The 12500-nt window shown below is 40.5% G+C and overlaps 1 protein-coding gene across 1 annotated transcript in view; it reads right to left on the bottom strand.

Moving 5' to 3' along the window:
• Window positions 1-12500, bottom strand: part of prpf4bb (pre-mRNA processing factor 4Bb) — a 153720-nt gene that overhangs the window by 111772 nt on the left and 29448 nt on the right. Inside the window, 1 exon segment of the mRNA XM_051929037.1 lies at window positions 5440-6699. Within this exon segment, the coding sequence (XP_051784997.1) occupies window positions 5440-6699 (1260 nt within the window).

Below are 12500 nucleotides of genomic sequence, written 5' to 3'. Positions count from 1 at the left end.
TGATAACTGGAAGTGGCAAGAGCGTACCACGCCTCCGGGGAGGGAGTTTTGAGCGAACATGCGTTCAGCCCTCACATCCCCATTCCGTCCCCTCCCAACACACACACACTCCTCCTCCTCCTTCAGAACACGTAAAGCGACAAGCAGTCATTTTGGCAGAAGCAGCACAAAGTCCACTTCTGCTTAATATGCGTTCAGCTGCCCCCCCCCCCCCCCCTTCACAAAGCGAGTGGCAGACACATCGACGTCTGATCGCTGCGTGTAGTGTTGCTCTGCGGTGTTAAGAGTGTACAAAGTGTTTAAGAGCACAGGAAGTGTTTATAAGAGTGTGGAAAAGGTTAATAAGAGAGTGAGAAAGGTTTATAAGAGTGTGGGAAGGGTTTATAAAGCCTTAAAACATATATAAATAATAAAATAAATATAGGTCGCTACTTCGTGGATTTTCACCTATTGCGGGGGGCTCTGGAACGTAACCCCCGCCCCAAAACGTTTCACTGTATGCGGATGATGTTCTTCTCTACCTTGGCAATGCCCCTGCTGATCTTCCCCATGTCCTTGACCTCTTTAATATATATGAAGCCTTGTCTGGTTATAAGATTAAATGGTGTAAATCTGTTCTTTTCCTGCTAAATTCTTCCTGACATCTCTACATTTCCCACATTCATTCCTCGGACAGTGTCTTTCAGATACCTGGGGCTGGATATCTATGCCAGGGACCACAAGCTTACAACTGCCAACTTTCACAATGTTCTGATGAGTGTCAGAGAATCCATTTCTTCTTAGTCCCACCTTCCCCTCTCATTACAATCCAGACTGGCAATTATTAAAACAAATGTGCTCCCCAGGATTAATTTTGTTAGCACTATGCTCCCTCTCTTCTCCACAACCTAAGTTCTGGCAATCTGTTAAGTCACTGGTATCTTCATTCCTTTGGAATCACAAGAGACCATCTATTAAACACTCCATTGTGATCCATGACAGATCGGATGGTGGTGTCTCCCTCCCTGATTTTGAGCTCTACCACCCTGCCTTTACTCTAAGGCTAGTCTGAAAATGGGTCTGCTCTCCCCAGCATCATGTTTCCTGGTTGCCCATAAAGACAAAATACATTTCCCCCTACTGTGCAACTTCATTTCCAGTTCTTTCTAATAAAATAAAGTCCCTTTTATCCTACTGTTTGCTCCATTGTCTCTTATGCACTTCAGATGTGGAGAAAGGATGAAAAATAGATGGGCCTGCTGCCAAGATGGCACCTCCACACTCCTTTATTTCATAATTCTGCTAATTGGAGACCATCCAATTTCCTCTTCCCCTTGGTATCAGTCTGGTATATCTGTGCTAGGAGATACATTTAATGAGTCTGGATGCATTCCTTTCTCCAGGCATCCTATCCTTTCTGCCTCCTATTTTTTCTATTGGCAGCTGAGGTCTGTGCTCTCTTCCCCTCTTTCAATGCATCCCCTGTACTCATTTGCTTTATCCCTTTCTAATAATTCCAAACCAGTATCTGGTCTTTATTCCCTTCTCCATAAAGCTTCCTTCAAAACTCTCCCAATCATGTCTAATTGGATAACAGACCTTTCCTCATCATCTGCGTTGTGCTGGAAAACTTTCAAAATATTAAAAATTGTTATAAAAATCCTAATCACCAGCACACACAATTTAAATTTCTTGAAGCCCCTAGCACTTCTCTTCACATGTTCTGGGAATGCCCTCCGGCCGAGGCTCTCTGCCACTATGTAGCAGAATCCCTCTCTACAATTCTTTCTTTCCCAACTCCATTGTCCCCTCAATATCTTCTCATAGACCTTTAATCATTTCCCTCACTCTCTCTTTTTCTCATCAAAATAGCTTTTAGCTTCTCGCTGGAATTCTCCTGCCCTTGTCTTTCTAACAATCTGAAAGTCTTCCTTTTACAGTCTTGTCCTGCTTGAATTTTCTACATCTCGGATCAACAACTCTTCTGGCTCTGCTTCACGCAATTCAGTTAGTAAAGAGCTGATTGGTGGATGGTCCATGATACAGTTTTTCCGTGTACAGCTTTACTTGTGTTTTATTTATTTTTTCTCCTGCGCAGTGTGTGTGCCAGTTTACTTGCCAACTGTTTTTCCCTTGATTGTGTTTTTATTTACAGTGAGGCAAAAAAGTATTTAGTCAGCCACCAATTGTGCAAGTTCTCCCACTTAAAAAGATGACAGAGGCCTGTAATTCTCATCATAGGTATACCTCAACTATGAGAGACAAAATGAGAAAAAAAATCCAGAAAATCGCATTGTCTGATTTTTAAAGAATTTATTTGCAAATTATGGTGTAAAATAAGAATTTGGTCACCTACAAACAAGCAAGATTTCTGCCTCTCACAGACCTGTAACTTCTTCTGTAAGAGACTCCTCTGTCCTCCACTCGTTACCTGTATTAATGGCACCTGTTTGAACTCGTTATCAATATAAAAGACACCTGTCCACAACCTCAAACAGTCACACTCCAAACTCCACTATGGCCAAGACCAAAGAGCTGTCAAAGGACACCAGAAACAAAATTGTAGACCTGCACCAGACTGAATCTGCAATAGGTAAGCAGCTTGGTGTGAAGAAATCAACTGTGGGAGCAATTATTAGAAAATGGAAGACATACAAGACCACTGATAATCTCCCTCGATCTGGGGCTCCACACAAGATCTCGCCCCGTGGGGTCAAAATGATCACAAGAATGGTGAGCAAAAATCCCAGAACCACACGGGGGGACCTAGTGAATGACCTGCAGAGAGCTGGGACCAAAGTAACAAAGGCTACCATCAGTAACACACTATGCTGCCAGGGACTCAAATCCTGCAGTGCCAGACATGTCCCCCTGCTTAAGCCAGTACATGTGCAGGCCCGTCTGAAGTTTGCTAGAGAGCATTTGGATGATCTAGAAGAGGATTTGGAGAATGTCATATGGTCAGATGAAAAAAACTCTACCCGTTGTGTTTGGAGGAGAAAGAATGCCGAGTTGCATCCAAAGAACACCATACCTACTGTAAAGCATGGGGGTGGAAACATCATTCTTTGGGGCTGTTTTTCTGCAAAGGGACCAGGACGACTGATCCGTGTAAAGGAAAGAATGAATGGGGCCACATATCGTCAGATTTTGAGTGAAAACCTCCTTCCATCAGCAAGGGCACTGAAGATGAAACATGGCTGGGTCTTTCAGCATGACAATGATCCCAAACACACCGCCCGGGTAACGAAGGAGTGGCTTCGTAAGAAGCATTTCAAGGTCCTGGAGTGGCCTAGCCAGTCTCCAGATCTCAACCCCATAGAAAATCTTTGGAGGGAGTTGAAAGTCCATGTTGCCCAGTGACAGCCCCAAAACATCACTGCTCTAGAGGAGATCTGCATGGAGGAATGGGCCAAAATGCCAGCAACAATGTGTGAAAACCTTGTGAAGACTTACAGAAAACGTTTGACCTCTGTCATTGCCAACAAAGGGTATATAACAAAGTATTGAGATGAATTTTTGTTATTGACCAAATACTTTTTTTCCACTATAATTTGCAAATAAATTCTTCAAAAATCAGACAATGTGATTTTCTGGATTTTTTTTTTCTCATTTTGTCTCTCATAGTTGTGGTATACCTATGATGAAAATTACAGGCCTCTCTCATCTTTTTAAGTGGGAGAACTTGCACAATTGGTGGCTGACTAAATACTTTTTTGCCCCACTGTACATATATACACACATATATACATACATATACACACACACACACACACATATATATACATATATACATATCTCACAAAAATAAAACATATACAACTTCCAATGGCCACATGTTTAACTTTCACACTGTGAAAGTAAAATTAACTAATTAAACCCCCTTCATCCCTACCCTTCACCAGCAATATATTGCCCTTGATTCCTGTATATCTAATCATTTTCCTCTGATTATGATTCCTGGCAGGTCATTGAAATCTTAGGAATAAAGAAAAACACACATGACTAATTTTCCCCCTTTGTGGATCTCTAGCTACAAATATGCATACAGCATCACAGACATTCACTTCCATATATTATATATATGTTACAGAATATAAATTCAGTGTCATTGTAGAAGAATGCATTTGATTTGAAGAGCATGATACTAGAATTTTTGTGGTCTTGCTGGCACTTTAATATAGACTTATTTTCTTCTGAATATTTTCTTTAATCCTGTGACTTCATTTTACACCACTGATCCATTCAGTTTCTTTACAGATGCCAGAGTTTGAGCATAAGCAGATGTGCCAGTGCATGAGGCATCATAATCTGCACCTGATAATCAGTGACCTTCAAACCAGCAGCAATATCATAGAAAAATTATACAATTTTTGAAGGTAAATGAGTGAAAAGGGATTCTCCAAAACTTAATACATGAGGTGGGCGAGGGGCGAACCCAACAAATCTCAGAATTGTTTAAAAAAAACTATTATAAAATTCTCTGCAATTTTCTTTAAAAATAAAAATTTTCCTTAAAAATACTCTCCTTAACATACAACACTCTTGTCCCAGAACTTCTGTCATTCCTGTTAACATTTCCTGTTCTTGTCTTTTTCTACAGTAGCAAATCATCTTCTCTACGGTCTCACTCTTCATTTAGGGTACAAATGGTCACAAGGACGGAGATCAGGGGAAATGCGGGAGGTACAAAGAAACAACACTGTTTTTGATTAAAAACTTTCACTGACAATGTTATATGCGCAGGTGTTCTGTCATAGAATAACATGCAGTTTTGCGTGGGCCGCTGCCTTTTGTTCCTGATGCTTTTTTGTAGAAGCATTCTGGTCTTCAGTGTAATGACACTGATTAATAATCTGTTCACAGAGAGCAAACTCTAAATGAACAAATCTGTCAATGTCAAAAAACAAGATCATAATTGTCTCTTTTAAAATCTGCCCTGTCAGTTTGAAGAAGAATAGGGGGGAAAAATGCGCTAAAGTCACCTGCTCAATTGTAGAATAAATGATAGAAACATGCACTCAATCAACTCAGTACAATGCCTCTCAGAAAACTGAATAACCATACTTCTATGCACACTATACCTAGTGGCATATTCAATACTTACACCATATTCCTGTGCTATTAACCAGTTCTGGGAATTTTTGGGGCCTACCACATCCTTGGAAAGGGCATGTATAGCTTAAGATATAAAAGTAAAAAATGCATTATGATGGATAAAAAGGCAACAGCAAATATCACAGCCACATCCCTTTGGGTTCACATATATTTAAGTACTCTCTCTTCACATTATCAGACAGAAGAAATGACATGGGCTGCTTAGAAGCATCTGCCTACAGCTGTAGAATTCTGGTCACATCTGTATTTAGTGCAGAGTGTGACCAAAAAGGCTTTTCAATTTTCAATCAAAAATAACAATCAGAAAATACAAAAATGGGAAATGGTTCATTATTACTGTACCTCACAGGTGAAGGCCTTGACCTTTCCAAATCTCTCCGCCTTCGTTCAGCTGATCTGCTCCTGGCTCTCCTAGAGGGTGATCGATTTCGTGAAGGAGATCGACTCTGTTTTGACCTCCTGTCTGTTATAACAGCAGATGGAGGTGATCTGCTGCGTTTTGATGCTCTTTCTCGCCTTTTTGGGCTCAAACTCCGCACCCGTGGACTGTAGCCACGTTTCTTACTAGGAGAACGATTCTCCTTTCCTGAGGAAGCATCTTTTGAAGGAGATTTTGCTGGTTTTTTGTCTCTCTCTTTCTCAGTCTCTAATCTTCTTGTTTTTCTTTCTTTTGATCTTGATCTTCTTTCTTTAGATTTACTCCTACGAGCAGTTGGTAGAGGAGACTTAGACTTTCTACTGCGCTCTCTAGGTTTAATTTCAACAATGGGTGGTGATTTTTTCCGTTCCTTAACCTTGACCTTTTCAACTTCATTAACTAAGGGAGACTGAGATTTCTTTGCAGTTTCTGATGAAGAACGGCGTTTAGTTACAGGAGATTTTGACTTTCTGGCTCGCTCTTTAGACCTGCTTCTTTTTATTGGACTCTTTGAACGTTTCTTCTCCTTTGAACGGCTTCGAGGTTTGGTTTTTTCTTTTGTGATACTATCTGGTCCAGTGCTTTTACTTTTCTTTTTATCAGATTTATGCTTTGTCCTATCTCTAGATTTACTCCTACTTCTCCGCTTAGAGCTTGACTTTGCTTCTGTAAGTTCCCGCTTAGATTTTGTATCCTTTGCCAATTGAGAGGTCTGACTTTTGGGTGCTAAACTCTGCACTGGAGCTCGTTCACCATTACGTGCCCTTTCCTGAATTTCACCTTCTTCCTCTGATCCAGAGTTATACCCTTGCAGTATCAGGCCCATTCCAGACTGCACTTTGCCTCCCATAAGTTCGTTGTCCAGCTCGGCTTTTATCATTGCTCTCTGCTTCTCCAGATCCTCCAAAACAGCCATATCATCCAATTTCGGCCTTTTAGATGGTGCACTGTTTGTTTTACTGGAATCAAGAGTGTCTTTACGCTTATGTTTCTTATGTTTATGCTTGTGCTTATGCTTTCTGTCTTTTTCTTCCTCAGAAGAATGTTTGTGTTTCTTGTGTTTACTCCTGTGTTTATGCTTCTTCTTCTTATGTTTGCTATGCTTAGACACAATCCTTTCTTCTTCTGATACATCACCATTCTCCTCATTCCCACTTTTCTCTGAACTCTCAGCATCATTGCACCTAATTAAAAAAATGATAGGAATTAAAATATATCAGAAAATGGTATAGATACAAATAATCCACTCCAGCAGTAAAAAAGAAATAAACAAAATCCATTAAACCAACAAATCAATTGCTTTAAAAACTAAAGTAAAAAAAATTATAAACTTTGGTTGGCACAATTCTTAAAATGTAATAACAGCAATATAATTATAATATGCTTGATGTTCAGTTATAACTACCACCTATGCCCATAACCTTAGAATTATTTTTGGTGAAGCACATACTGTATTAAAATAATTGCTAAAATTTCCTTCTTTCACTTTGCATTATTGCAAGTACAGCTGGGGAATACATAGAATATACAGTACTCTATGCATTGTGGCTTATTCTACATGGGATGTAGTAAATGACTATATCACACACACAGTACAAATTTTTAAGTAAATTTTTTTTTTTTTTATTATTACTCTTTAAACCAGGCAGGCTGGTTTTTGGGTGAGCCACATAACAGTATATGCGCAAAAGGCTGCCATCTTATCTCTTGTCATAAGCCTACTGGCTTGAATAACAGCCTGCACATATCTGTTAGCTAGGCTACTGTTCTGCTACTCTACTCTCTAAATCTTGCAGTTGGAGGTTGGCAGAGGCATATTCTCGAAAGGCCACTACACCTTTTTGCTGGCCAGAATACCAGTCTTCGCTATATTAGACTAGACTAATATCAGCTTTTGCTATATTAGGCTGTCTAGTTACGTTACATTTCTTACACAAGCTGTGATCACATTTTTTTTGTTTAGCTGCAGGTCTTTTTTGTTTTCTGTTGTAGGTTTCAAGAAACTTCAGCATTGGAACAAGTCAAAGCAATAGGTACTTACTATGCACAGAGAAGTACTAGGAGGCAAAGCAGGCAGTGAGTTTTGGCTCTTCTAATCCAAGGGAGCCTTCTTTCTTCCCTAAGCTCCCCTTGGGACATCTGTATTACGGTGTGACAGGTGTAGCACCCCAGTCAAGCTCTCCATCTGTCACTGTTGCCAGTACAGGTTTTAAGGCACTTGATGCCCAATGTGGAAGGGGAGATACTGGGCGATTGATCAGAAGGTTGTGAAAATCAGGTGCAGTGTTCTTGTACACTGCTTTTGGCACTAAAAACTGTTTTGAAGCATATTACTCAAATGTCTGCAGTTCTGGTGTTAAATCATTAAAATGGTAGAAAATGATGAAAACTGAGAGACTGAAAGTGACGCAGCTTGTTATATAGTGTCAAACTGTTATATTATTGTGGCGTATCATCATATTACCATTATATAATAAAAATAAACTTTTAAAAATCTAAATATTTCGTTTTCAAAAATAGTTGAAAATTGCTTGGTAGGATAGGGTTATAGTGCCAAAATGCTGGGTATGCAGGGTTCAACAAGTTTGAAATTGTTTCAACAGAAACCACTAATGAAAATAAACAAAAATGATTTAAGGGAGACATATTGCAGTATGCAGGGAGTACTAGAATCAACATAATGGTGTGATTGTATGAATCAAAGGGTTAAATTAAGCATTTATGAAATTTATAGATTTTAAACAAATTGAGAATACACACACATTATATATATATATATATATATATATATATATATACACACACACACACATATACACATATACATATACATACATACATATATATATATACAGTAATCCCTCCTCCATCGCGGGGGTTGCGTTCCAGAGCCACCCGCGAAATAAGAAAATCCGCGAAGTAGAAACCATATGTTTATATGGTTAGTTTTATATAGTCATGCTTGGGTCACAGATTTGCGCAGAAACACAGGAGGTTGTAGAGAGACAGGAACGTTATTCAAACACTGCAAACAAACATTTCTCTCTTTTTCAAAAGTTTAAACTGTGCTCCATGACAAGACAGAGATGACAGTTCTGTCTCACAATTAAAAGAATGCAAACATATCTTCCTCTTCAAAGGAAACAGAGAGGAAAGCAAACAAATCAATAGGTTTTTAGTATGCGAAGCACCGGCGGTACAAAGCTGTTGAAGGCGGCAGCTCACACCCCCTCCGTCAGGAGCAGGGAGAGAGAGAGAGAGAGAGAGAGAGAGAGAGAGAGAGAGAGAGAGAGAAAAACAAAGTCAAAAATCAATACGTGCCCTTTGAGCTTTTAAGTATGCGAAGCACCGTGCAGCATGTCGCTTCATGAAGCAGCTGCACACAGAAGGTAGCAACGTGAAGATAATCTTTCAGCATTTTTAGACGAGCGTCCGTATCGTCTAGGTGTGCGAACAGCCCCCCTGCTCACACCCCCTACGTCAGGATCAGAGAAAGTCAGCGCAAGAGAGAGAGAGAGAGAAGTAAGTTGGGTAGCTTCTCAGCCATCTGCCAATAGCGGCCCTTGTATGAAGTCAACTGGGCAAACCAACTGAGGAAGCATGTACCCATTGTCCTCAGAAATCCGCGAACCAGCAAAAAATCCGCGATATAAATTTAAATATGCTTACATATAAAATCCGCGATGGAGTGAAGCCGCGAAAGGCGAAGCGCGAGGGATCACTGTGTATATATATATATATATATATATATATATATATACACATATATACATATATATATATATATATACAGTGATCCCTCGCTATATCGCGCTTCGCCTTTCGCGGCTTCACTCCATCGCATATTTAAATATATATCGCGGATTTTTCGCTGCTTCGCGGGTTTCTGCGGACAATGGGTCTTTTAATTTCTGGTACATGCTTCCTCAGTTGGTTTGCCCAGTTGATTTCATACAAGGGACGCTATTGGCAGATGGCTGAGAAGCTACCCAACTTACTTTCTCTCTCTCTCTCTCTTGCGCTGACGTAGGGGGGTGTGAGCAGGGGGGCTGTGTGCAGCTGCTTCCTGAAGGACATGCCGCACGGAGCTTCGCATACTTAAAAGCTCAAAGGGCACGTATTGATTTTTTTTATCTGTCTCTCTATCTCTCTCTCTCTCTCTTCCTGCTCCTGACAGAGGGGGTGTGAGCTGCCGCCTTCAACAGCTTTGTACCGGCGGTGCTTCGCATACTTAAAAGCCAAAAAGCCCTATTGATTTTTTTTTTTGACTGCTTGCTTTGCACTCCTTTGAAAAGGAAGATATGTTTGCATTCTTTTAATTGTGAGACAGAACTGTCATCTCTGTCTTGTCATGGAGCACAGTTTAAACTTTTGAAAAAGAGACAAATGTTTGTTTGCAGTGTTTGAATAACGTTCCTGTCTCTCTACAACCTCCTGTGTTTCTGCGCAAATCTGTGACCCAAGCATGACAATATAAAAATAACCATATAAACATATGGTTTCTACTTCGCGGATTTTCCTATTTCGCGGGTGGCTCTGGAACGCAACCCCCGCGATGGAGGAGGGATTACTGTATATATATATATATATATATATATATAGCGGATGTTAGCAGATTGCTGGCCAACCACAAAGCGTTACCTGGTAGGTAACCACCCACACTAACAGATTGTGACACAGACTTCGAATGCCGTGAATGTAATTACCCCGATCTACATGCTGTCAAATAAACGAACCACACGCCGTGGCGCGACGTTAGGGGCATCGCCTCTGACGCTGACGTCCGATTCCCGAGAGGGAGTGCAGTGGAGTATGTACACCTGATGAGCCCAGAATGAGGGCGAAACACGTGTCGTGTACTCTTTGCATTTATTTGACAGTAAACTATTGCAACCATTCTATGATCTGCTCTTCACAAACTGAGGGCACCGTGGCGGATGTTAGCAGATTGCTGGCCAACTACAAAGCGTTACCTGGTAGGTAACCACCCACACTAACAGATTGTGACACAGACTTCGAATGCCGTGAATGTAATTACCCCGATCTACATGCTGTCAAATAAACGAACCACACGCCGTGGCGCGACGTTCGGAGCATCGCCTCTGACGCTGACGTCCGAGGTTCGATTCCCGAGAGGGAGTGCAGTGGAGTATGTACACCTGATGAGCCCAGAATGAGGGCGAAACACGTGTCGTGTACTCTTTGCATTTATTTGACAGTAAACTATTGCAACCATTCTATGATCTGCTCTTCACAAACTGAGGGCACCGTGGCGGATGTTAGCAGATTGCTGGCCAACCACAAAGCGTTACCTGGTAGGTAACCACCCACACTAACAGATTGTGACACAGACTTCGAATGCCGTGAATATATATATATATATATATATATATATATATATATATATATATATATATATATATATATATACACATAAACACATTATACATAAACACATTAATATTATATATACATATACACATATATTATATAGCAAAATACCCGCGCTTCGCAGCGGTGAAATAGTGTGTTAAAGAGGTTATGAAAAAGTAAAGGAAACATTTTAAAAATAACGTAACATGATTGTCAATGTAATTGTGTTGTCAAGTGTTGCTGTCATATATACAGTGGTGTGAAAAACTATTTGCCCCCTTCCTGATTTCTTATTCTTTTGCATGTTTGTCACACAAAATGTTTCTGATCATCAAACACATTTAACCATTAGTCAAATATAACACAAGTAAACACAAAATGCAGTTTTTAAATGATGGTGTTTATTATTTAGGGAGAAAAAAAATCCAAACCTACATGGCCCTGTGTGAAAAAGTAATTGCCCCCTTGTTAAAAAATAACCTAACTGTGGTGTATCACACCCGAGTTCAATTTCCGTAGCCACCCCCAGGCCTGATTACTGCCACACCTGTTTCAATCAAGAAATCACTTAAATAGGAGCTGCCTGACACAGAGAAGTAGACCAAAAGCACCTCAAAAGCTAGACATCATGCCAAGATCCAAAGAAATTCAGGAACAAATGAGAACAGAAGTAATTGAGATCTATCAGTCTGGTAAAGGTTATAAAGCCATTTCTAAAGCTTTGGGACTCCAGCGAACCACAGTGAGAGCCATTATCCACAAATGGCAAAAACATGGAACAGTGGTGAACCTTCCCAGGAGTGGCCGGCCGACCAAAATTACCCCAAGAGCGCAGAGACGACTCATCCGAGAGATCACAAAAGACCCCAGGACAACGTCTAAAGAACTACAGGCCTCACTTGCCTCAATTAAGGTCAGTGTTCACGACTCCACCATAAGAAAGAGACTGGGCAAAAACGGCCTGCATGGCAGATTTCCAAGACGCAAACCACTGTTAAGCAAAAAGAACATTAGGGCTCGTCTCAATTTTGCTAAGAAACATCTCAATGATTGCCAAGACTTTTGGGAAAATACCTTGTGGACTGATGAGACAAAAGTTGAACTTTTTGGAAGGCAAATGTCCCGTTACATCTGGCGTAAAAGGAACACAGCATTTCAGAAAAAGAACATCATACCAACAGTAAAATATGGTGGTGGTAGTGTGATGGTCTGGGGTTGTTTTGCTGCTTCAGGACCTGGAAGGCTTGCTGTGATAGATGGAACCATGAATTCTACTGTCTACCAAAAAATCCTGAAGGAGAATGTCCGGCCATCTGTTCGTCAACTCAAGCTGAAGCGATCTTGGGTGCTGCAACAGGACAATGACCCAAAACACACCAGCAAATCCACCTCTGAATGGCTGAAGAAAAACAAAATGAAGACTTTGGAGTGGCCTAGTCAAAGTCCTGACCTGAATCCAATTGAGATGCTATGGCATGACCTTAAAAAGGCGGTTCATGCTAGAAAACCCTCAAATAAAGCTGAATTACAACAATTTTGCAAAGATGAGTGGGTCAAAATTCCTCCAGAGCGCTGTAAAAGACTCATTGCAAGTTATCGCAAACGCTTGATT

The sequence above is a fragment of the Erpetoichthys calabaricus genome, chromosome 6 (genome assembly GCF_900747795.2).
Source record: "Erpetoichthys calabaricus chromosome 6, fErpCal1.3, whole genome shotgun sequence".
Taxonomy (NCBI): domain Eukaryota; kingdom Metazoa; phylum Chordata; class Cladistia; order Polypteriformes; family Polypteridae; genus Erpetoichthys; species Erpetoichthys calabaricus.
The sequence above is the reverse complement of the archived record's forward strand: the minus strand, read 5'-3'. Positions and strand labels throughout refer to the sequence as shown.